Genomic DNA, 26,886 nt, shown 5'->3' on the forward strand with positions numbered 1-26,886 from the left:
AAAATTATAAATTGAACTTCCATTTGACCCAGTGATCCCACTTCTAGAAATATGCCCTAAGAAGTCTGAAACACCAATCAGAAAGAATATATGTACCCCCATGTTCATAGCAGCACTATTTACAATAGCTAAGATCAGGAAACAGCCCAAGTGTCCATCAGTAGATGAATGGATAAAAAAGCAGTGGTACATATACACAATGGAATACTATGCAGCGGTAAGAAAGAAAGATCTCTTATCCTTTGAGACGACATGTTGGGACCTGGAAAGTATTATCCTAAGTGAAATAAGCCAAGCAAAAAAAGACAAATACCACATGATCTCACTTATTCATGGAATATAATGAACATAGCAGTATAAGGAAAAGGGTAGACCCAGAAACATGGAAGTAGGGTACAGAATGACAACCCTCATAAGAGGGGGTGTGGGGGAGGGAAGAGATAAACCACAGAACTTATATGCATGTATGCATAACCAATGGACATGGACAACAAAACTGGGGACAGGGCGGGGGTGGAGGATGGAGAGGAGGGTATCAATGGGGTAAAAAAGGAGAAATATCTGTAACAAAAATAAAATTAAAAATAAAATAAAAATTGCCCTGGCCGGTTTGGCTCAGCGGTTAGAGCGTCCGCCTGCGGTCCGGAGAGACCCGGGTTCGGTTCCCGCTAAGGGCATGTACCTCGGTTGCAGTTTGTCCCCGGCCCTGGTTGGTCGTGCGGGTGGCAGCCACTCGATGTGTCCCTTTCACATCGATGTTTCCCTCTCTCTCTCTTCATCTCTCTCCCTCCCACTCTGTCTGTACAAAAAATGGAAAAATGTCCTCGGGTGAGGATAAAAAAAATAAAAAATAAAATAAAATAAAAATTAAAAAAAAAAGAATAAAACTGACCAAAGGAACAAAACAGCCAAATGCACAAATATATGAATATTGACTGGGTCCTGGCTCCTAATTTTAAAATATTCCAAAAAACTAAAACAGATCTTTTCATGCAATTAGTTATTAGCACAATTGGATAACTCGAATACACATAGATATAGTTATGTTATTGTGATATTGCAGTAACATGTCTTTCTTACAAAGTACATGATTTAGTATTTAAGGGTGAAATAAATTTCATGATGTCTATAATTACTTTAAAATAATTTTATTAAAAATTAAATAGAGCCCTGTCCAGTTTGGCTCAGTGGTTTGAGCGTCGGCCTGTGGACCAATGAGTCGCAGGTTCGATTCCGGTTGAGGGCACATACCTCAGTCATGGTTTGTTCTCAGCCCTGGTTGGGTCGTGCACAACCAATCGATGTGTCCCTCTCACACTGATGTTTCTCTCTCTCCCTTCCTCATAGCCTATCTGATGATAAATAGAAAACTATCTTCGGGTAAGGATTAAAAAAATAATAGTAAAAATAAAAATTAAACAGATAACATAATCATGACAAAATGTCACTAGTTGATAAATCTAGATAATGAGCATACAGGTGTTAATTGTATAATTTTTTTTCATTTTTTTATGTTTGAAAATGTTTATAATGGAGGGCCACAAGAAACATCAAGTCCCAAGATACCAACAACAACAACAAAACAGATGGTCAAGGCCTTTATGGGATTTTATAAAATTTGCTGAGAGACACTAAAATAATCTAAGTAAAAAAACTGATATAGTATATTCTTGAATTGAAATACTTACAATGACATTAGTTCTCCAAAAATTGATTTATAGATTTAATGAAATTTTAAACAAAATTGCAATAGATTTCTAAAGCATTTGTAATTTGGTAAGCTGATCCTAATATGTATATTAAAATACAAGAATAGCCAAGATACTTGAAGAAAAAGAATAAGATGGAAGGATTAGCTCAAAATCTTATGAAGTTTTATAAGGCTATAATTAAAACAGGATTGGCTTCGTGAAGAGATGGTAAATAGATCAGTAAATCAAAAGGGAGGGCATGGAAGCAAAACCACACACATTTACACACCTGCCATGTGACGTAGGTTTGGGGCAAGAACAAACTTTTCAATAAATGGTACTGTATCAATTGAATATCCATATGGAGAAAAATGAAATGTGACCTCTAACCTTACAATAACACATAATCAATTACAGGAGGAGTATAAGTTTCAATGTGCAAGATGAAACAAAATGCTTCTAGAAGATGTTATTGAAGAATATCTTCATGATCTCAGGGTAGGAAAAGAGTTCTTAATATGAAAAGTTTACTAATCATAAAGGAGATTTGATAATTTCAATTGTATTAAAATCACAACCCACAAGGACTAGGAGTCAGAGCACGTAGACAACTCCTGAAAATTAGTAAGACAAACAAAAACAACTCAATAGAAAAGTAGGCAAAAATCTGAGCAGGTACTTCACAGATTAGGAAATGTAAATATAAAAAGGTACTCAACCTTTTCATGACTGAAGAATGCAAATTAAGACTCCCCTGACATAGTGTCATAAACTCAACAGGTAGGCAAACATTTTAAAATCTAACATGGCCAAGTGTGTAAATGGGAAGTCTCATACACTGCTCGTGAGAGCATAAATAGTACAACCACTATTATCACGAAAAATGATTTTGAATTGCCTAGTAATTCTGAATAAATGCAATTTGAACCAGCAATTCCACTCATAGGTTAGATGCTTGCATTATAGAAATGCTATGAAATCATGAATAAGCATGAACTTCTGGTTATGTATGAGTGTAATTTACTGCTTTGTGCCAGTAAATTATAGTTACCTCCACTTACAGATGACATAACTGCAGAAATGAAGGGTTAAAAAAATGTAAACATTTATATAGCTCAAAAAGGGACCCACACCCAAGTCTGGCTGACTACAACCCCAGGCCTTGTCTAGTGATCTCAATCACTAGGCACACTGCCTAACATGCCCCCTAGGTGACAAAGATTCTTTGCTTGACCAAACTTTAGCCAGGCTCTTGAGCCTTCTCCTAGGCCCATTTGTGCACTTCTTTGTAAAATTTAGTTTTAGCAAGAACCCTAAGTCAGTTTAACTAGAATATCCCCACACCCACACACACACCCTCCACATCTGATCACCCTTGCTACCTGATGACATTTCTCATCCTCTACCATTCCCCGTGTGATTTCTGGTCACCTTGACCTGTCTTCAGCAAGAATCCTGTTAGGTTGCTTTAGCCAGAATCCCCTTTCTCCCTGATGTTTCCTTATAGTAATTTTCCATCCACTGACCCTCATCCTGCTCTTTGGCAATAAATTCCCACTCGGTTATACTCTATCTGTAGTCGAGACCAATCTCTCCCCTCCACAGCAAAATTCCATTGCAGTGGTCCCCATACCTATTTCAGTAGCCCCTCTCCCTTTGAATAAAGTCTTCCTTACCGCGATTTAACAAAAGTCACTGACTATATAACTTCTTAGGTTTAGGTCCTGAAAAAGTGGAGAGTGGCCTTTTCCTTTTTATTGAAGACTGTTAGCATCATTTGATGAACCAGGAAGACTTAGGTGCCCAGCTCTTACCACTTAAGGATTTTTAAAGAAATAATCCTATGGTGAATCCTTTTGGAAAGCAAAGGATAAGCCCCCAATTCACCAGTTTTGTAAACCCATTATTACTGCTTCCAGATTGGGCTCCCTTGAAATAAACTCAGTCATTCCTCTGTCATACAGTAGGGGGCACCCTTTAACGGGTTAAAACATCTTTCTGTAAGTAGTTGCTGAGTGGGTGTGTTCAATAGCATGAGAAAAGAAACAGCAAAAGTAAAAAAAAAAAAAAAAAAAAAAGAAGGGAAAGGAAGAAAAAAACAACGATTAAGTAAAGTTTTAAAACTTCTTGAAGTTCAGAAAAGAACAAAAGCAGTGGCAGAAAACCAATAAATTCGGTTTCACGAATTGTCTTAGAGGCCTCCTGACCTGCTCACATTTATTAACTCCAAATCCATTTCAGTTCCTTTTGTTACACATAACTATTTTTAGTTGGGGTTTGGTCCTTTTCACTTCCCCATTTCCCGAATTCATAAGTAGGTGCCCGCGGCACTGCGGAGACTCCGGGAGTTTGGATTTCAGTTTACACGAGCCTTCGGTAAATAATCCGGCAGAGACCCACCCATCGCCTTCCCCCTTCCCTCCTCTCCCGAGTCCTCGCAGCCTCCTCTCCAGGGCGGTGCTGCCCGGGGCTCCAGCGCCCGCGTCTCCAAACTTCGTGTGCTGGGACGTGCCCTCTCCCCATTCAGAGCCATGCTTCGTGTGATTGTGGAATCTGCCAGCAATATCCCTAAAACGACATTTGGGAAACCGGATCCCATTGTTTCTGTTATTTTTAAGGGTAAGGAAAAGTTTTCTTCTTTTTCTCAAGCCCTGTTTCGCAATGTTAGTTTTCTGGAGTGGTGTTCTCTAAAGTCTGTGTTGAGGCGACTGATAAAACCAAATCTCTCTGGCTTTAGTCAGCTGAGTTGGTTTACCTGTGCAGGTCAGGGGAGAGGACTGATCTCTGTGGAAGGCATTTCATGTTCCCCAGGGCTTTGAGACTCACCGAGTGACCTGTCATTTTAACTCTGATAAGGTAATGTCTGTAAGCCTTTGGAGGGAGAAAATGTTATTTGTTAATCCCCAATTTTTAGGTATCAAAAAAGGTCTGTGCTGGTTCAAAGTAAGAGTTATATATGCACTTTTTAATGGTCTGTGCCAGTGAGAAATGGACAAAGGAGGAAAAAGTGCAATTTCATCGTCCAAGGTACCACATTGAACAGCCTGCTACAGTTCATTGTCACCAGCCTTCTGAGAGGTGGGGTGCAGTTGTTATTTTGAATTAGTTTGTTTTCCGTTATTTTGTGCCTCTTTGTAATTGTTTTTCATCTCTCGCTCCAAAGTTGGGATTATTTGGGTATGTTTTGTAGCTCCTAAATTGTTCGTAGAGAAAAGAGCTATGGCCAAAGCAAGCCTGCGGTTTGGTCTCACTGAGACCTTGGGCAAGCGACCTCATTTCTCTGGATGTCAGTTTTCTTTCTGCAAGATGGGTGAGAAGGTTTTAGACGGGATCATTTTTTTTTTTTAATCCTCACCTGAGTATATTTTTCTGTTTATCTTCAGATAGAGTGGGAGGGAGAGAGAAGGAGAGAAAGGGAGAGAGAGAGAGAAACATCAATGTGAGAGGGACACAGGGACTGGTCGCTTCCCGCACAGGGACTGAGATGCATGCCACCTGGTGGGAATTGAACCCTGGATCCATGGGCCGACAACTCTACCGCTGAGCCAAACCTTCCAGGGCTCGACAGGATCATCTTTAAAAGGCCCATTGTCATTCCAAAGGGTTATTCTTCTATGACGTTTAATGACAGTGGTTGGTGTGATGGCACTCTCCCGGGTATTGTGAAATGATTTCAGTTTTGGTTGGATTGATGTGTCTAAATCAGAGTTTAGGAACTTCATCATTTTCTGTTGTCCAAGATCATTGTTAAGGGCAGGAGGGATGACAGTGAGAGGGGAGGGCAGAGAGAATGGGAGCCTGCATGGGCCCAGGTTTCCTGACCATGCCTCAGCACATTCCTCTTCCTCCAGGAGCCTGACTACTTCTCCCTTCCAGTTTCTGTCTAACTTTTTTTTTCTTTATTTGATCTCCCTATTTCTCTTCTCAAACCTCTTTCTATGAGGATGAGCAAGAAGATGAAAGAAGAGAAAGAAAATGAAAGAAAGGAAACTCAAAGCTGCCAAATAATTATTTAGTTAAAAAAAAATTGGGGCAGTGGCCAGGTAGCTCAGTTAGTTACAGCGTCGTCCTAATATGCCAAGTTTTAGGGTTCAATCCCCGGTCCGGGCACATACAAAAATCAACCAATGAATGCATAAGTAAGTAGAACAACAAATCTCTCTCTTTCTGTCTCAAATCAATAATAAAAAGAATTTGGAGGGGGAAAGTTGGATTCTTAAAGGACAATGTGTTTTGAGAATCTGGTGAGTAAATATCATGTAGTCATGTTATATCAGAGTTTATTGACATGTATTAGGTTAAAAAAATTTTTTTCTTGAAGTTATTACATAATGACATAACATGAAACGTTTGTATCCTTTGCCATTGACGTGTAAAGATATACAAACACATATTAGGTTCAACCTGGTGATGTCATTATTTGAGGCAATTTATAGATTATAAAGGAACTAGAGTTTAACATTATACTAAAATTATTTTTCTGAATGTATATTGAATTGGTCAAAAATTTTAAATGACTAAAAACGTGTCTAAGGCTATAAACATTCAATTGAAAGTGGAAAACTTCATTTAAATTGGGCAAATATAGTCTCTAAACAATTACATTTGCTACATTATTTAACTCTAATCTCTTTTCCAGTCTCCTTTGGTTGTACAGACTGAGTGGTAAAGTCATTTGTTCATTTATCTGACAAGCAGCCTAACAGAAGAAACTGAACTCAGAGTAGGAATATCTGGAGTGCGGCTGATATAAACTAAGTAGCTGATGACCCAATTTAGCCACCTGAGTCTCAAATTTCTCAGCTGTGGACTGATGGGAACTGGTCTCCTTAAGGTTCCTTCCGGTTTTAAGATTCTATCACCTTACAGTGCCATGTATTGAATACCTGCTCTCAGCAAGCTATGCTGATACATATGCTGATATGCTAGAGTGGATATAGTAATGAATATGACATTTTTCTTGCTTTCCATATATTCCAGTGGTTTAAAAATCAGGAGATGGCTAACCCTTTCCAGGTGTGCCTCCCAAGTGTAAGATTAGCCAACCTCCATCTGCCGAACTGAGGGCACTTACACCACGATGTGTCCACCAGAGGGAATGTGGGGCAAAGGCAGGCGTGCTCCACGGTGTGGAGTGGGGTAGAGGTGGGAGAGTAAGAGGTAAAAAGGCCGAACAGAAGATCAAGGTGGCACCAAAGAAAGCCCCTGTTAACTGACGTGAAATTTTGCCTTTTTTTTTTGTACATGCTCCTAGCGGAAACCGAACCCGGGACTCTCTGGTCCGCAGGCCAATGCTCCAACCGCTGAGCCAAACCAACCAGGGCTCCTCTTGAGTATATAGAACAGCAAGGTCAAGGCAATAAGCAATTCCCAAGCTCTAAGATGGCAGGAAGAATGGCCACGGAGTGGGCCGCTTATGGTGATGCCATGTAGACCCTGGGAGGCCCCGTTAGACTGAAGCTACACTGTGGTTGGAATATGCTTTACACTGACAGCCAACTGGTTTAGAGTTGACCTCAGTGTTTTGGGTTAAGGCCCCTTCTGAGGCTGACTACCAAAGTTCTCAGGACTTGGTATGAACCAGGAAGTTTTGGGGGCTACTGGAGTCCCAGGTGTGTAGATGTCATTGATATTTCGCAGTGCAGGAGTAGATTATGAAAACCACAAAGCTTTGATTTTTCACGTTCTTGGGGTGCACTGGGTTCCCATAAGGCCAGAGTGCCTGCGAGCCAGAAGCACCCTTTCTCCCTTGAGCCCCATGCAGATGCAGATGGCCAGGCTGTGCAGCTGAACCTGGCTGGGGTTAGATTGGACAGACCTCTGAGGCGTCCCTCAACTCTATGACTTTATGATTCCCCTCAACATGATAGGTTTTTTATTTTTCCATTTCAAATAATATAATATTTTAAAAATTTAATGGAAAAGTAATGCATGTCCAAACAAAACTGGAGCTTCTGGGTTGGCGAGCATACGGAGATGCTGGGAGAGTGATGCACTCAGAAAGGGCATGGAAGCTCCCTGCTCCTCACGTATCTGCCCTGTCCTTTTCAACAAACCAATAGACCTGCGATTTGATACACATGGCCAGGGAGACATCGTGGCAATAGATAGAGCAACAATTCTGCCATTAGATTAGAAGAATCCTCAAGGAACAGAGGCCTGGAACTCTGAAGGGAAGTTTCTCCCTCACAGATCACAATACATGAAAGTGTTCCCGGAAGCATCCTCCCCAGCTCGAGAAGGATGGACCTTTGGTTCCTTGTGCCTCAGGTCATAGGACACCAACACTCTCAAGCAGCTGTGAGAAATAGATATTCCTCTAAGGCTAAACCATCTCAAAGTTCTTTGGGCTTTAGGTCCTCTTGAAACACAAGAGAACATTTATATAACAGTGGTCATAAATTGCAATGGCTTTTTAAAAAGCATATACACTGGAGCCCTGGCTGGTTTGGCTCAGTGGTTAAAGTGTCAGCCCGCAGACCAGTGAGTCAAAGATTGGATTTCGGCCAAGGGCACAAACGTCGGTGCGGTTGGTCCCTGGCCCTGGTCGGGGTCGTGTGGGAGGCAACCAATTGATGTGTTCCTCTCACATCAATGTTTCTCTCCCTTTCTCTCCTTCTCTCTTCCTCCCACTCTATTTGAAGATGAATGGGAAAAAAAGTACCCTTGGATGAGGATTAAGAAAAAATAAAAAGCATATACACTGGAGATACTATATATGTGTGTGTGTGTATGTGTGTATATATACACATACATACGTGTATATCAATAACTAATGTGTAATTTTCAGTTTAAATTAAAAATGTACAAACAACAATAAAACTAACAATCCAGAAGGGAGCATAAAACCAAAAAGTGAAAATTCTCATCAATTTCTCTCTTATTCTTTTTCTTTCCCTATACTTACTACCTAACAGTAACCACTCAAAATAGTTTGATTTTAATTGTTCCATTGTTCCTGACTTTTTGGTATGGGCATGTAAGTTGTTCCTACCACTTCCTGTTACAATGCTGCATTGGATGACATCCTTATAGTACATACTTTTGTGAATCTTTCTGAAGTCAGATTTGCTGGTCTCTCTCTCTCTCCCTGTTGTTTTTTCTTTTAAAGATGGGTTTGCTTGCCCTGGTCGGTTTGGCTCAGCGGTTAGAGTGTCGGGCTATGGTCCAGAGAGACCTGGGTTCGGTTCCCACTAAGGGCATGTAGCTCAGTTGCAGTTTGTCCCTGGCCCTGGTAGGGTTGCGTGGGTGGCAGCCACTTGGTGTGTCCCTTTCACATCAATGTTTCTCTCTCTCTCTCTCCCTCCCACTCTATCTGAACAAAATATGGAAAAAAGTCCTTAGGTGAGGATAAAAAAAAAAACATGGGTTTGCTTAATATTGCCATTGAGTTCCATTTTTCTTTTGCTTATCTCTTGCTTCTATGTCAAATCTCCTGAAAAGATTGAGAGGAAATTTTCTTGCACCATATATAACTTTGTGTTTTCACAATGTGGCAACATTGCATTGATGTGAAACATCGGATTCCTAGGGAGCATTTTGTTGCAACTGTAACAGTTTTCTCATTCCATCCTTATCATAGTGTCCATTCAACCAGCTAGAATTTTCTCTCACTTCTGGTCTTGTGCTGATCTTTGCCTTGTGGAATGGCTACTGCTATCATCCAGATGGCCACCAAATAATTGTCATGTTATTACTTATTTTTCCAGATACCTCTTATTTTATTTGGACATGTTTTTGGAGTGAAACCTTAGATATTTCTAGGACCCCCCCCCCCCCCATGAGCTTATCAACCATGTAGTCTTAAGCAAACCACTTGACCTCTTTGAAAATCTTATTTTTCTTTTCTTGAAAAATGGGGCTACAATGGCTTATCTGTGTGGTGGTCCAGAATGAGCCACCCCAAGATAATATGCAGATTACTTTGAGCTAAAGGCATCCTTAGCCACAAGTTCAAGAGAAACTTTGCCCTGACTCCAACTACCTAGAAGAATTTGAATTAGGAGCCTTGCCCATAATAAGCTATTATCAGAGATAACTTCTTTTGAGCTATGCATAGGGCAGGGCAAACTTCAGTTTACTAAACCTCTGTTTTTATCATCCTGCTGTGACCCTTTGAAGCCCCCAAGGTGCATTACCTCATCCCTATCTCAGAATGTCTTACACACCTCAATCCCCTTTTCTTTCTCTGAACTTCTGCCTGTGAGGTCTCTGATTCTTGCATGTATGAAGGGTTCCCATACACACATTTGATTATTTTCTCTTGCTAATCTGTTTTGTGTCTATTTGATTATTTGACCAGCCAGAAAAACCTTGGGGGTAGAGGAAATTTTGTTCCTCCACCACATCTGAAAGGGAGTAGTTCTGTAGAGACCCCCCCAACTCTGTGATTTATGCAATAGAGACTTTTCTTAGTATTCTTAGTAAAATATACTTTGTTATTTGAAGAGATACAGTTGAATTTTTTAAAATAACCTTTTAAATAAGCAGATAATCTATATGAGGTTCCATTTAAGAATAGTGATGTATGATGGGAGAAAAATCCAGTGGGTCTCATTCACCGTCGTCTATGAGGGCACCAGCTGAGTGGCCCACAGGGCACCCTGATTTACCCAGGTGCATCGTAGGACTAGTCAAGAAGATTCCCACTGGCTCAAACTGGGAGGCCATGTTGACAATCTAGAACCACTGTATCATACAGGCATACCTCTTTATACTGGGCTTTGCCTTATTGTGCTTTACAGACTTTGCACTTTTTACAAATTAAGGGCAAGACCCTCCACCAGTAAAAAGATATGACTCTCTTTCTTTTTTTTTTTTTTTTTTTATCCTCACCCGAGGATATTTTTCCGTTTTTGTACAGATAGAGTGGAAGGGAGAGAGAGAGAGAAACATAGACGTGAAGGGACACATCGAGTGGCTGCCACCTGCACGACCAACCAGGGCCGGGGACAAACTGCAACCGAAGTATGTGCCCTTAGCGGGAACCGAACCCGGGTCTCTCCGGACCGCAGGCCGACGCTCTAACCGCTGAGCCAAACTGGCCAGGGTGCTTCTTTCTTATGATACTCTTTTTATTGTGGTGGTCTGGAACCAAACTCCAGATATGCATGTGTTTACAAAACACTTTGGAAGGCAAAAGTGTTTAATCTACTGAGTCATTCCCATCACTTCCAGTAGACTCACCACCTAAGGAAACTGGCCCCACCCTACTGAAGCCTGGGAATTCTGGAAGGTACATTTCTCAAATGCTTACTTTACAGGTTCTCAGCTATTTATAAAGCCACAGCTGCCTTTCAGAAATCAATCAGTGTGGCTTGTTTTTCTTCCCCTCCTCCACAATATAGCCTCTGTGCATGCCCTCAAGGCTAGTCCAGGGATGGTGGTACTTATCTGGTGTGGGTTTACTGACGAGTTACTCCATCCCCATGGGATTTGGCCCTGACAAGACGCATGGGACTTTTATATCCTCTGCAACACCTAGCACATGTTGAATATATATTTAATTTTTTATTGTTGTCAAGGTAGCATTTGTTTATAACATTATATAATTTTCAGGTGTGCAACATTATAATGTGAGTATAAGAATGAGGCAGTGCTGAGTAACCAGAAGAGGGCAGGTTTATTGAGGGAAAGACCTGCAGGGCTGCCTCTAAGGAGAAAATAACAACCGGCTCCTCCAGACTAAGGATTTTTAAATTTAGGGCTGGGGTGGGTGGTCGTTCAGCGAGGAGTCGTGGTCGTCCTTGATTGGTCCGGGCTGGGGTCTCCTGAGTTCTTGGGGCTGGGGTCTCCTGACACTTGTTTTTCTTGTCGAGCAACTGTTTGCATTTTTGGGTAGGTTAGGGTAGTTCCCTCATTCCGTTCCTCCTGACTGGAGTGATGGGTTTTGGTTTCCTGGAATGAGAGGCTTAGGGCAAGGTTAAACGATAAGAGGCTTGGGGCAGTAATATGGAAGTTAGAGCTAACAGTGAGATCTATATATTCTATACTGTGCCCACCACCAAAAGACCAGTTTCCGTCCATTACCATAAAACTGTTGAATATACATTTTAAATGTTGACCATGGAAGAAACAAGCTGGCAGGAGATTTGAGACATTTTAGTGCAATGAATTCACTAATCCTCGGTCCTGAAATCAGCCACTCTCCCTTCTTTCAGGAAGAATTACATTTACTATCCTCTTGGGTGCTCTGTGGATGAGGTTTGACAACGGGCCACTTAACACATTTCTGAATACTGAACATAAATTTCTAGTAGGTGCTACCCAGGGGCAAGTCTTTGTCATAGAACTTTTTGCATTCTTGATCCTTGCAGGGAAGCTGCCAGTTTTTATGTTGGAGATTCATACGGGAAATGCTCAGTGGTCTACAATGGTATGCCGTGACAAGGCAATGGTTACCTTACCTGCTGTGTAAGAGTTTCCACTGACCAGCTGTTTTGTTGAGCAGGAGTGTGTTTTGAGTGTGTCTGAGCAGTTTTCACTCAGAAATAATTGCTTGGACATCTGGCACCTTAAGCCTTCTCATCTGACTTAGAGTTAGGCATGAGGGTGCAAAACCTAGTGAGTATTAAGGTGCAAAGGCTGTGGGCTTGGGACCCAGGAGAGCCTGAAGGAAAATCCCCATTCCCACTCCTTACTTCCTGTGTACTCATGAGCAAATGAATTAAAAGCTTCGCTTCAGGCCTTGCTGATGTGACTCAGTTGGTTGGGTATCATCCTGTGCACCAAAGGGTTGCTGGTTCGATTCCCGGTAGGGGGCGTGCAGGAGGCAGCCTATTGATACATATACCACTCTCACATGGATGTTTCTCTCTTTCTCCCTCTAAAAATCAATGAAAAATATTAAGAAAAATAAAATCTTTGCTTCAGTGTTCTTAATAGCACCTACCTTGCAGGGTTGTTTGAGGATTAAATGAACATACACGTGAGAGTATATTTGGGGATCCCTAAATTTCTTTCCCTTTTTTATCACATTTACCATGATGGAGCCATATAGTACCCCAGACAGTAGGTGAGGAATCAAGTCTAGAAAAATATACATGACATCGTTTTTTTCCCTAGGCCTAGGAAACCAACTAGTTAGAACACAAGAATGAGATACAAAGCAGAATAGACATACCCAGATGTTTTTCAACAAATACAGTTGGCCTTTTGTACCTGTGTTTTCCTTCCATGGATTCAACCAATTCACTGAACGAAAACAGCATTTTCTCAATCCCAGTTGTGGATTTCCAACCACAGACTAAAAAGACTGTTGAAACTGTGAATGTAAATGGCTGACTATAGTTAAGTTTTGGGGGAATGAAGAGTTACAGGTAGCCCTGGTTGGTTTGGCTCAGCGGTTAGATCATCGGCCTGTGGTCCGGAGAGACCCGGGTTCGGTTCCCGCTAAGGGTATGTACCTCGGTTGCAGTTTGTCCCCGGCCCTGGTTGGGTCATGTGGGTGGCAGCCACTCAATGTGTCCCTTTCACATCGATGTTTCTCTCTCTCTCTTCCTCCCACTCTATCTCAACAAAATGTTGAAAAATGTCCTCGGGTGAGGATTAAAAAAAAAAAAGAGTTACAGGTAGATTTCCGACTGCATGGGGTTGGTGCCCCTAATCCGCACGCAGCTCAGGGGTCGAAGGCACCGCCAGGGAGACTAATGAGAGGTTCACTGGCTGAGGCCGTGCTTTCCAGGGCAGAGGGAGCAGATGCAGCACAGGGCAGAACGAAGCACCTAATATGAAAGATACCGAGGACACAACCTGATTGGATTAAATTGATAAGAGAAGGCGCTGGCATGGCTACCTGGGTGTCCTCGTCCTCACACCCTGTGTGGATGGGCGGGCAGACTGTCTTCCTCCCAGCGGAGTGTTGCGCTGGTTGAATGCAGGGGTGGGTGGTGGCGCTGCTGGAGGCCAGCCAAAGGGCATTAGCTACCTGAGACTAGAGGGAGGAGGCCTCTAAGAGACAAAAGAAAGGCATAGAAATCGAAAGTGATAAGAAAGACAAGTTTGCTGTTTTCCCAGAGGTCAAAGGGGGCCATTTCCTCCACTAAGCTGAGCTGTGGCTCATTGTATGGCTCTTCTCTTCCTACCCAGCTGTGCCTCCTGAAGGGTAAGGCATCCCAGTCAGGGACTGTTTAATTGCAAGGAGCACACACCCACTCAAGCTGGCTCAATAAACTGGGTTTTTAATTGGATTTTCTCCGTTCAAGCTAAAGAGAAATCTTTCAGAATCCATGCCATGGGCCTTCCCGAAGCCAGAATTGTGTCAGGCTGGGAGGCATTCACTGTCTCTCCCCCTGGGATTGTGGGGCCTCCTGCCTCTGCCCCTCCCTGCCTTGGCATCCACTCCCTGTCTGCACAAGGGCTGCCCCTCCTGCTCCCCTGCACTGGCAGCTTGCATGAGGCTTTGGGGTACCACGGAGGGGACTTGGTCTTGACTCTACATCAGCTGCCGCCTCAGTGTCTCTCACTGAGGAATTGGATCATGTACATTATTTAATTTTAGTTCCTTTTAATGTGCATAGCCACACGTGATTATTGAGGACCAGGTTGGTCAGCACAGATAGCGGGGGAGCAGCTAGCGGTGGGGTCCAGGACTTCCTCTCACTCACTGTTGCCGAGCATCTCTATGCCTCAGTTGTCTCATCTGCAAAACGGAGAGAAGAGTCCCACCATGAGCAAGAGTAAAAAAGAAAGTGTGTAGCCCTGGCCGGTTTGGCTCAGCGGTTAGAGCGTCGGCCTGCGGTCCTGAGAGACCCGGGTTCGGTTCCCGCTAAGGGCGCGTACCTCGGTTGCAGTTTGTCCCCGGCCCTGGTCGGTTGTGCGGGTGGCAGCCACTCCATGTGTCCCTTTCACATCGATGTTTCTCTCTCTCTTTCTCTGTTCCTCTCTCTCCCTCCCACTCTACCTGAACAAAAAATGGAAAAATGTCCTCTGGTGAGGATAAAAAAAAAAAAAAAAGAAAGTGTGTAGAAAGTGCTTTAAATGTCCATAGCAACTTGGGTCTTCCAGAAATTCTGGATGGGTGGATAGCCTGAATGACAACCACTTACCATGTACCAGCACCATCATTTTTTTTCCTCACGTGAGGACACCTTTCCATTTTTGTTCAGAAAGAATGGCAGCGAGAGAGGAAGTGAGAGAGAGAGAGAAACATTGATGTGAAAGGGACACATCGAGTGGCTGCCTCCCGCACAACTTCATGTGGGGCTGGGGACAAACTACAACTGACGTACATGCCCTTAGCGGGAACTGAACCCAGGTCTCTCTGGACCGTGGGCTGATGCTCTAACCACTGAGCAAACCAACCACCATAATTTATTAAATTCTTATAGTATGCCCATACCGGTGTGTATGATCTTATGTAATCCTCACTTCATTGTTAGGAAGTAGGTATTAGTATCATCTTTATTTTACCCATGGGGAAACTGAGGCAGAGAGAGGTCAGGATTCAACGCAGGACTTTCTGACTCCAGAGCCTCTGTGTGTCCCCTGAGGTCATGCTGGATGAAGAGATATAGCTTGTGTCTAAAACAGCCAAGTCAAGTATGAGCGCTTTCTCCCCACCCCGAATGGAGTGAGTTGCTCTGTGTGTTGGGGTCATTTGGAACCAGTCTAAAACAGGAAGAATGTGCACTGAGAACAAAAAGACTAAAGAAAAGAAAAACCCAGCCCTCCTGGGGTAAGTTTCCACAGGGCAGGGAAGCCTTTATGACATGCTGTGACTCAGAACTCGCTGACAATAGCTGAGCAGTGAATTAGTTCCTCTGATAACCAAGTCAGAGCCATTTTTTTTTTTTTTTTTGGTATGTGCCCATAGCGGGAACCAAACCCAGGACTCTCTGGTCAACTGCTGAGCCAAACCGGCCAGGGCAAGTCAGAGCCATTTTATTAGCAGTGACTAAAACTCTAACTCATTATTGTGTATATAAAGTATCAAAACGTTAATATTTGCTTGGCAGGGTGAATCTTCACTTCACCTCACCTCAGTTCTCTGGGGTTATAGCCATCATCACTTTTTACATCCCAGTAGTACAACCTATAAGTTAAAAAAAAATCCTTTCCCTTCTGTCTCTTTCATTACTAAAAAATTAAAAAAATTTCCTTTTGCTTACCTGTCCTCACTGTTGGAATTCACTGCTTGGACAGTCCCTGTCCCTCCCTCCTCTCTCCTGCTGTGCTTCCTATTGCTTCTCTCAAGCACATATTCACTGGACACGTCTTGATGAACCGCGCACTGGGCCGGACTGTGCTCAGCACCGCGGATCCATAAGGAACAAAAAAGACTGGGCTCCTGCTGAATAAACTCCTCGAGGCACTACCACTGTGCACAGGTTATACTGATGTTGAGAGCTTCCTAGCTGCGAAATACTGCTCTACATGCTTCACAAACATTTATTCATTCACTTCTGACCAAAAAATGAAGTTTGTCATTTTACAGCTGGAGAGACCAAGTCTTGGGGAGGGTGGGTTGCCTTGTTCAAGGTCCCACAACAGGTTCCAGGTGGAGCTGGGACCCACCCACCTACCGCTGAGGCTGTGCCATCTCTGAGTCTTGGCTGCACCTACACTGGGCCCGCCCTGGGGAAATACTGTTCTTGTGCTCAGGGCTCAGATCCCCCTGGCTCACATCCAGACTATCTCCTACCTGCTGCATTTCCTTGGCAACGTCAGCCCTGGGGCATGTGGTCGGTGCCAATGCCTGGGGCGTTGGTGTCTTTGGGCCAGCACCTCTGGCCTCAGAGGCCTTGTCTGGGGCTTCAAATGCCCTCTGGTTTGTTTCATGTGCTGGACACTTTACGATGGCCTCCCGTGTGTGACATGGCTTGAGGAAGGGGTCTCCTCCCGGGGTACTTAGAGTATAGAAAGCCCTCTCCTGAGTTTGATCATAGTTGTTCTTCACAGTTCTTGCAGGTGCCCAGGGAACATCATGTTTATACTCGTTTTTGAGATGAAGGAGACTGAGTCTCAGGGAGGTCAAAAGTGGCTGAAGCTGGGCAGCCAGGAAGAGGCAAGGGAGGACGAGCACCCTAGGCCTGAGGCTCTCGGTCCTGCACACTTTCACCTGCTGTGCCGGTGTTCTTTGTGCTTGACATCCCCTTGATTCAGTCTGTGGTCCATCCCCATCCCACTAACAGTCAGCAATCCACAAACACTCCTGATTTTCAGCTCTGCCTCAAACCTGCAGCAACTAACCAGCCGAGCTCGCAAAGGAGCCAGGGGTCAAGGTCACGCACAACACAGGAAATGAGACCGAGGACAGTGGATGAAAGCTGCTGCCAATGGCAAAAATCCCATTCAAAGAGATGATTAATTATGGGGCATGGGGATCCGAGGCTTGAACCTAATTCAGGTAAAAGCTTGTGGACTGGGAGGGAGAGGATCAAACTATCAAGATTTTGACTCAGTGCTTTTCAAAGTTCTTCTCTGTGACTATTTTCTCTTAATACCATCTCTTGGAGTCAGGGAGAGCAGAGGACCCAGATCCTCTCCACGTTGTCTGATGGAGGCAGTTCATGATTCCAGCCAACACACAGGCGTGTCCCCTGGTCCTCGGCCCTTTCACGCCTTCTCCTTTGATCTTAGAGCCAACAGTGCCAGGTGACCTTTTCATCCCTTTTTACAGGACACTCGGGCCTTGAGCAGCCCCTTGGAAACTCCAGGGGCTCACAATCTCCTCAAGCTGGGCTTGAAGAGAATTTGCCAAATAGCAAATTCATTCACTGTCTAGCAAATTATGTCTCAGAAACATACCAGCCTGAGGCAGGAGAGGTTAAGAGGTTTAGGAGCCAGAACACCTGCATTCAAATTATGGCTTTGTTTCTTTTTCTTTTTTTAATCCTCACCTGAGGATATTTTTTTTTTTTTTTTTTTTTTTACCATTTATCTTCAGATAGAGTGGGAGAGAGAGAGAGAGACAGAGATACATTATTGGTTGCCTCCTACATGATCCTGACCAGGGCCAGGGACCAAACCGCAACCGAGGCACATGCCCTTGACTGGAATTGAACCCGCGGCTCTTTGGTCCGCAGGCCAGTGCTCTCTCTCACCGCTGAACCAAACCGGCCAGGGCCTGGCTTTGTTTCTTACTAGCAATAAGTAATATATACTAAGCCCTTAGAAGAGTGCCTGGTGTATTATGAGCTCTATATGTTGTAGCCATTATTCCTGGGCATTAGGTAGCAATATTTATTAATGAAGAAATCTAAATAGGGAGAGTTGGAGTAAATGACCCAGAGTCACTCAGCTGTAAGTGGTGCAATGCGGACCCTCAGCTCGCGGAGGTAGTGAAGAGCACAGGTTTGGAAATGTAACTGACTTGGGGCTGTGGCTCAGCTCTGCTACTTACTAGCTCTGGGGTCTTGGGCAAGTCAGTTCACATCATGGGCCTCAGTTTCTTCATCTGTCAAAAGGGGATTTCTAAAACCTCTCTTGTAAGGAATAGATGTGAATATGTTCAGTGTGACCTACACAGAATGGATGTTCACATGCAAAATAAATGGCCAAACCAAAAAAGGCACATGATTCAGTCTCCATTGAAGCAGCCACCCCAGGGGCCTGGCCTACCTGGGCTTCCTCCCCCTGCAGCTGGGCAGTCGGCACGACCACTCCCCGGGGCCAGCTTTCAGGAAGATTCTGTACGGGTCGTTCAGATCCACTGGGCTTGACCACAGTTCCCTCGGAGGATTTGGTTTAATTCAAGTCCTTATATGCCTGAAAGGGCATCTGCAGAGGCCAGTGGGGCACTGGATGTGGAAGGGGGGACCCTGCCTGCCTTTTCTCCGGGCCTTCCTGTTATCAGCGATAATAGTGACTGCTTCAGAAATGTACCAAAACAGCCTCACATTGTAGCACAGTTGCCTTTTGGCCAAAATGCCTTTCCCCTAGAACCCGTCTGACAACATTTCCTGGAGCCGTGGGGTAGCCTAGTTTGGGAAACAAAAAGTCGGAGATACTACTGCTTCAGCCAGCTTGACCCGGATGGCCGCATGCCTGCAGCTCCCCTGAGTCCCTCTAAGTCCTGAGGACAGAAGACTGCCCTGCAGGCCCCTCCCAGAGCCTTCCTGGTTCTTGTGGAAATTCTCCCCCGCGCTGGTGGCTGCCAGGCTGACTGCCAGGGGGCAGCAGTCACTGCCCACATACCAGCTGCCCACGGGCCTCAGGGGTCTGGAATGGAGCCATGTGAGAGAATTCTCCACCAGGTCTAAGCGCAGGGCCACTGAGCACTGCCTCCGGGACCCTGCCCTCCAGGAAGGGTTCCGCAGCCCGGGAAGTCCCCTGGGTTCACGGCGGGTGCTTCCTGGATACTGGAATAAGGAATCATAGCTCTTGTTGGTTCTGAGTTTGCTGGGCCCTATGCTGAGCACTTATATTCATCCTTTCACTTAATCATTAAAGCAACTCTAGTAATATACTTATATGAGCTTATGAACTCCATTTCATTCAGATCATGGAGGAATTACTATGTAGCGAGCACCCTGGAGAGAATAACAAAATTAGTCAAATACATCTTCAGTCTTTAAGGAGTCACTATCTAGTCTCAATCCTCCAACTTTGGAGACTGCTCTGTGTCTCTGTCTGCCAGAGTCTGGATCCCAGCTCTACCACTTTCTAGCTGTGTGACCTCTGATAAATTGCTTAACCTCTCTGTGTCTTGGTTTCCTTCTTTGTATCTGGGGATGATCATAATAGAATTCACCTCTTAGCACTGTTGTAAAGATTAAATGAGACAGTCCATGGAAGATACTGGGAACAGAGACTAGTTAAGAGTAGTTAATAACTGTTAATCATACTTGAATAGGCTTCAAAGGTGGGGTAGGGTTTGTGAAATTCTAGACCAGATAGTGGGTGACTTTGTGTATGTGTGTGAATCTCAAAACAAAGAGTCCATGCCCCGGAGACCCAGAGAAGATGAAGAAATACTTCTGAAATGGAGGTCAAGTTTAGCTGCATGGCTGATCTACTTACTTTGCCTACCAAAGAGCTGAGTTACTTAGGAAGCGTTGTAAATGGCACCCCTGCTTCTTCTGGGCCCTTTTCAGTAAGACACAGCCATCTAACCAGTCAGGACTCAGGGGACTTCCTAAGACTCAGGTATCTGGAAGAAAACATAGAGATTATCTATTCTAAATTCACACAAGCGACTCTGAGGGTTGAACCTTACATATCCAAGACATAGCAGCTCAAAGAAATGGAGTGTTGACTGATTTGAAAGTCCAATCAGAAGTGCTGGGCCAGCCCCTGTCCTTTTCCCTTTCAGAATTGTTAGGATCTGGGAGATGGTGTGTCTTTGGAAGGATTTTAAATGTGTTACCATTGTAGATGTTACTTCCATGGGTGCCTGGTGTTAGGCGTATGAGTCAGGGCTCTCCAGAGAGGTGTAAACAATAGAATATATGCATGTGTGTGTGTGTGTGTGTGTGTAAAATATATTATATATTTTATATATAGAGAGATTGCTTTTAAGGAATTTGCTCATGCGATTGTAAGGAGACTGGCAAGTCTGAAATTTGTGGGGCAGGCCAGCAGGCTGAAAACTCTGGCAGGATTTCTGTGTTACAGTCTTGAGGCAGAATTCCTTCTGCAGGAAACCTCAGTTTTTGCTCTTAAGACCTTCAACTATTTGGACAAGGCCCACCCACATTATGGGGAGTAATCTGCTTTCCTTGAAGACAATTGATTGTAAATGTTAATCACATCTATAAAGTGCCTTCCCAGCAACTAGTGTTTGACCAAACAATTGGCATCACGGCTTGGCCAGGCTGGCACATAAAATGAACTGTCACACTGGTCCTTTCAGCAATCCAGTCTCAGGAGCCACGATGTCTCCGGAGCCTTTTCAGTAAGAGTCCAGCGCACCGTCTGGTAGGGGAATAGCGAAGGAAATGGTTCCGGGCAAGCGGGTGTGTGGTGGCTTGGCAAAGATGCTGGTTCAGTTCTCAGGGAAACGTTACTCAGCAGTTGGCATGCAGGTTAATTACTGAAGTGGGTGACCTTCAGAAAACAGAGAGAAGCAGGCGCAGCTAATCGGAAAACAGGAAATGTCCCAGAGTGCCTTGCGTCCTGGTCTAGGGTGTATTCTGCACTGGAATCTGTTGTTATGTTCTGGGCTGAGAGTATTTCATTCCTTTTCATAGGAAGAAACAGTTATCTTAATAAAACAAGAGTAGGAACGGGGAGGTGGAGAGATGAAGGGAAGTTTTCCATAATTTAATCTGAAGTTCAGTGCTTGCAATTTCAACCTTTTGAAAAAAGAGGTGGAATTGACTAACTGAATAATATAAACATGTGACTCTGTACTTTTGATAATAAAAGAATTTATCTATTTTTTTTTAAAAGTGGTTTTATCTACCTTTTTTGACTAACATGTTTATAGGCTTTCAACAAAATGCAGTGTACTCACATTTTGATAAATATCAGTCTCCTCCTTGGAAGGGATTCTCCAGAAGGGAGAACTAGGGTTTTTGTGTGTGTTTGTTCTCTCCAGGAGGAGAGGAGCTAATGCCAGTGACTTAATCTTCCCCTATTTGGTGGGCAGATAAGAGGCACAGTGGTTCATTGCACGAGGTCCAGAGGCAGACTAGGCCCGGGTGAGACCGTTTTGTCTTTTAAAAAGAGTTCAACTGAGTAAATGCAGGTCTAAGTGACTTCAGTAAGTGGCTCTGGGCAGAGGGCAGTGCCATTGGCATGAACACTGTGTGCATGTGTGGGGCGGGGCAGGAGGTTCCCTGGAATAGTCCCCCTGGTCTGTGGTCAGCCTGCATGCACAGGGACTCAGCCGGTCCCCTTTGTTCTCCACACACAGCTGACTCACGTCTTCAGGAATATATATTGGAAGAGATGTTGGGCAACTTGGATTTTTTCGTTGGATTATGAACTTGTTGATGCTATAAAGTCCAGTTTCTATCACCCTCCTTCCTCAGTGGCTTGTATCAGTCAAATGCAGCTTGGCCTGGCCTTCAGGACTCCACAGTACGACCCTAACCTCCCACCGCCTGGCTGCCTTGACTCCCTTTCACACCCCTTGGTTCCAGCCCAGTGGGCTGTGCAGAGTCCCCAGACAGGACCTGTTCTCTCTCCCTCCGTGGCTGACCCACCCACCCTGTTTTCCTTTTCTGGAGTGACCTTTTCTAACCAGCTCCACATTCAGCCCATCCTTGCCCTTTGACCCCCAGCTCAGCCTCTGCTTCCTTACCTGGTGCCCCGGAAGTCCCCTTCCCTTCTGAATCTGTATTTTCATCTGTACCCCTTCTGATGGCAACTGGAGCCATCTGAGCACATCCACCTCCCCGCTGGATCACCCGAGGGCAGGAATCACGTCTTGGGTGTCTTGTATCTCCCACAGTGTCCAGCTCAGTGCCCGACGAGTGATATTTCTTTTTTTTTTTATTCTCACCCGAGGACTTGTTTGCATTTATCTTCAGATAGAGCAGAAGAGAGAGAGGGAGGAAGAGAGAGAGAGAAAAATTGACGTGAGAGAGACACATTGAGTGGTTGCCACCCACATGACCCCAACCGGGGCCAGGGACAAACTGCAACCTAGGTAGGTGTTCTTAGCGGGAACCGAACCCAGGACTCTCTGGTCTGCGGGCCGACGCTCTAACCACTGAGCCAAATGATATTGCAGAGATCTTTGTTGGAGGGAGGAATGAAGATGTTGATTAAGGTTTATGGAAGAACTCACTGCCTGGACCATTCCCATGGGCTGAGCTATGAGGTCCCTCTGCCGGAGCTGGCCACTCACTATCTTCATTAATGATCCTCTCGCAGGAGGAAACTGCAACAGGAGGATGAAGCAGGCAAGAGCTGGTGGGGCTTTTTGCTACTTGGGGAAAGCATGCTTAAGGATTTGTTTGATTCCTCTATTCTATAGCCCACATACTCCATTTGTGGAACATTTTGAGACCCAGAATGGTCTTATACTCTTCTGTTTCCCCGGTTACCAGCACACAGCAAGTGCTTAATAAATGTTTAAAAATGAATGAATACACAGAAACCTTTTTCATACTCCTAAACTGCTGAATCTGGACCAGTCCTGTCCCTGCTGGGGGTGGGAGGGTCCGTAATAGCAGCCTCGCATCAAGATAGCCTTCAGCGTTTCTCCCGCTCTGATTCCCGGTCAGTAGCCAGGCTTGGGATTCAGTCCAACAAGCAAGTACTGACTCTTTCCACAGCCTCCCTGGCACTCTCGCCCCCGCCTTAGCTCCCTGCCTGGCAGCCTGGGGAGCTGGAAGCTGAGATTCGGCTTCAATACCAGTCTTCAGTGGCACAAATAATACCGTGAGCTCCTGTGCCCAATTTCTGAAAGTTATTTGCTGCCTTCTGCTTCATTTACTTGCTGGGACCTCTTGCACTTGCCCATCTTCTCTCTTAAAGGTCTGCCGTGTCTCAGGTCCAGATTCACTCCCTCCTCACTTAATTCTCCCACCATGTAGCCAAGGTTGGGGCAGCAATGGTGGTGGTGAGCTGGAGAATGAAAGATTAATGGTACCATTTTATGCTTGTCAAAAGCAGAAATTCCTAACCTTTGTCAAGCTCACTAACTCTTTGATGAGACAATAAACTCTCTCCCCAAAACATTTTGTGTTGGAGCAAATAATCTTAGAGTCTCAGAATGCCCTGAAACCTGATCTCGGACTTCCCCGTGGCCACTGAGTTCTGACTACGTAACAATTCACTTAGTCATTCATCAGTAGTTTATTAAGAAACTATTTTATACCAAGCATCACTTTTTTTGTACTGAGGATATAACAGTGATTTTTAAAAATACATTTTTTATTGAGTTTATAGTACAGTCAATTAAGTAATCACACGAATGAATATTAAATTAGTAAAATCAGTACTTTATGTGAATGTTTCATTTTATGCGTCGTCTTTAACCAGGGTTTGTGGCAGCTTCCACGAGGCACGGTGGTGTGGCGGCTTCCACGAGGCACTGTGGTGTGGCAGCTCCCACGAGGCACGGTGGTGTGGCGGCACACGAGGCACTGTGGTGTGGCAGCTCCCACGAGGCACGGTGGTGTGGCGGCTTCCACGAGGCACGGTGGTGTGGCAGCTCCCACGAGGCACGGTGGTGTGGCGGCACACGAGGCACTGTGGTGTGGCAGCTTCCACGAGGCACTGTGGTGTGGCAGCTCCCACGAGGCACTGTGGTGTGGCAGCTCCCACGAGGCACTGAGGTGTGGTAGCACACACAGTCAGGTTGTAGGTTCAGGCTTTGTTTCCTTATTAGCTGTATGACCTTACACAGGTTAACCAGCTTCTCCCAACTCCTTGTCTGTGAAATGGGGATGAGAATGTTGACTTTTCAGGGTCATCTCAGGTTCAGAGACAGGCAGCAGACTGCACGGCCTGGCGCCTGTCGGTGGTGCTTAATTAGAAGAAGCTGCTGTAACTGTGGGTAGAGCCATTTTGTTCAGCTCCGTCACTTTATTTATCTTTATTTTTTAATCATCATCGGAGCATATTTTTCTATTTATCTTCAGATAGAGTGGGAGGGAGGGAGGGAGAAAGGGAGAGAGAGAGAAACATCGATGTGAGAGGGACACATCAACTGGTTGCCTCCCGCACGACCCAACTAGGGCCAGGGATGAACTGAAACCGAGGTTCGTGCCCTTGACTGGAATCGAACCCGAGACTGATTGGTCCGCGGGCCAACACTGTACTGCTGAGCCAAACCAGCCAGGGCCCAGCTCTGTCACTTTAAAAATTCTTTGCATGGATCCTGTCTCTCAAGAACACTTGTGCTGCAACCAGACAGGAAGACAGAGGTTTCTGTGGATGCGGGGAGGGGTGAGTGGGCTCAGTCTGAAGTGTGGGGGAGGAAACCAGGACAGCTGCTAGGTGACATCAGAGTCAGAGTCAGTGAGGGGCTGTGGAACCCCACAGGAGGACCACGGTCGGAGCTGACCTGTATAGGTCCGGGCACAGGCTGGTGAGCAGGGTTATGCTGCAGTTTCAAAAGAGAAGCCAGTGAGGCTGTGGAGCCCACTCAACTGGAAAAGTTAATACTTGGAGGAGGAGGGTGATGACTCACGGCTCTGCTATGCTGAGGTCTTGGAGGAATGAGGTAGTTAGTCCCCCTGCTGGCCCTGTGCTGGGAGCCTTAGCAACATGACATTCAGCTGAACAGAACACACTGCCTCCTACATTTCACGTTAGTGGAGGGGAAGCTGAGGAATGGTTCAAAGTGTGGCCAGCAATGGAGACTGCCTGGGTTCAAATCCTAGGCCTGCCACTTACTAGCTGGGTGACTTTGAACACATACCCAGCTTCTCAGTTTCCTTAGCTCCGAAAGGGAGATGAACATAATTATATATAACTGCTAGGGTTCTTAAGGAGACTAGATGATATGACATAATAGAAATTATATGTTGTCGCCCCCTGCACCCGTGTTCCTGGCACACAACTCCCGAAACCCTTATCAATTCCCAAGTGACAAAAGCACCAGGAGCATCTTTTATTCTCATGAGGCAGCTCTGGGTGGACTCCTGGATGGGGGCTGGTCACCAGAAAGACCAAGTGAGAATTGGAAGCTTGGGATTTTCAGCCCCACCCCTACTCCTCTGGGTTAGAGACAGGAGCTGGAAATGGAGTTAATAATTGATCATGCCTAGGAGATAACGCCTCCATAAAACCCTAAAAGTATGGGGCTTGGGGAGCTTCCAGGTAGGGGACACACCCATGTACCAGGATGGTGATGCACCTAATTCTGTGGGGACAGGAGCTTGGGACCCTCCCAGACCTTGCTCTATGAGTCTCGTCTGGCTGTTCATGTGTGTCCTTTATCATATCCTCCAATAAACTGGTAAACGTAAGTGTTTCCTCGAGGTCTGTGAGACACTCTAGCAAATTAATCGAACCCAATGCGGGGGTCATAGGAACCTCAGATTATAGCTGAACTGTCAGAAGACAGGTGACAACCTGGAATTGTTTTTGGTGTCTGAAGTGGGAGGGGCAGAGTCTTGTGGGATTGAGCCCTTAGCCCATGAGATCTGGAGCTGCCTCCAGGTAGACAGTATCAGAACGGGTTAAATTTTAGAACACCCATCTGCCATGACAGAAAGTTGCTTGGTGGGGGACCCCCTCCCCGTACAACTGGTGTCAGAAGTGTTGTGTTGTGTATGGTAGTAAAACAGACACACAGGAGGAAAACCTGTTTTGTTTTCTGAAAACAGATGAGCTAATGCTTACAAAGCATTTTGTACTCAAATGTTAGCTTTTATTTTGCTAATGATCTGGATGGAGCCGTGGGGCCTAATAGATGCCTCTGCTCTTGAGACTTTGCTCCAAGAAAACGTAGACACCAGCTGGATTAACTTTACTCACTACTGAGTCTCTGATACAGAGGAAGATGACCTTGTGTCTTCAGAAAAGGTGGGCCAGGAGCAAGGAAACCCCAACTCTCTGGGCTCCTAGAAAGTGTTCGTGTATAAATTACCTTGTGCTGAGGCCTGTGGGAGGGAGTCCAGCTTAATCGTTATCCTGTGCTCCGGTCTTTATCACACGCAGAGGCCCATGGGCTTCTGAGCTGAAATTCCAGGTCCTGGCGGCACCACTGCCGCGTGTGAGCTCAGACACATGTCTTAACTGGAGTCTGGGTGTCCTCGTTTATAAAACGGCGACGCCTGCATGCCGAAGGTTAGCTTTGTTGGCTTCTTTCTGCAAAAAGCCGGAGACGCAGAGGCCCTGGGTAATCTTGGTCTGTGAGCGAATTGAATCCCCCATCGAACATGCTGTTCAGTTTTGAAAACGTTGATTCAGGTAGGCCCTACCCTAGGCAGATGAAGGGAAAATGCAGACCCATCGTTGGTCTTCAGGGAAATGTTTTTTGAATGAACAAATGAACATGCCCTATAAATATTTCTAATGGATTGCTATCTCTTTTTATTTGCAGATGAGAAAAAGAAAACAAAGAAAGTTGATAATGAACTCAACCCTGTCTGGAATGAGGTGACTTCATTGTTTTTCAACTTTGTTTTAATAGATAAGCTACATCTGATTGTCCTATCTTTGGTCAGAGGTGAGCTCTTCCCTTTGGAAGGAGAATCTCTGCATTTCACCCTGACCCCTTCCCATCTCCCTTTGTGGCTGTGGGAACAGCAGAGCAGTTCAAAGAGGCAAAGCACAGTGACATGTCCTGTCCAGCAGAAGTGTGGTGAACTGAGTCTAAATGACAGTGAAGAGGGTTGGGTTCTAGCCT

General features: G+C 45.0%; 1 protein-coding gene across 1 annotated transcript in view; it reads left to right on the top strand.

The window, feature by feature from the left end:
• The first annotated feature begins 4,182 nt into the window (after window positions 1–4,182).
• Window positions 4,183–26,886, top strand: part of MYOF (myoferlin) — a 150,332-nt gene continuing 127,628 nt past the window's right edge. The window contains exons 1-2 of the mRNA XM_036265292.1: window positions 4,183–4,310; window positions 26,581–26,636. Of these exons, the coding sequence (XP_036121185.1) occupies window positions 4,223–4,310; window positions 26,581–26,636 (144 nt within the window). The 5' untranslated portion in view covers window positions 4,183–4,222. The remainder of the gene's footprint in view (window positions 4,311–26,580; window positions 26,637–26,886) is intronic.

This window comes from Molossus molossus, unplaced genomic scaffold, assembly GCF_014108415.1.
Source record: "Molossus molossus isolate mMolMol1 unplaced genomic scaffold, mMolMol1.p scaffold_m16_p_17, whole genome shotgun sequence".
NCBI classification, from domain to species: Eukaryota; Metazoa; Chordata; class Mammalia; order Chiroptera; family Molossidae; genus Molossus; species Molossus molossus.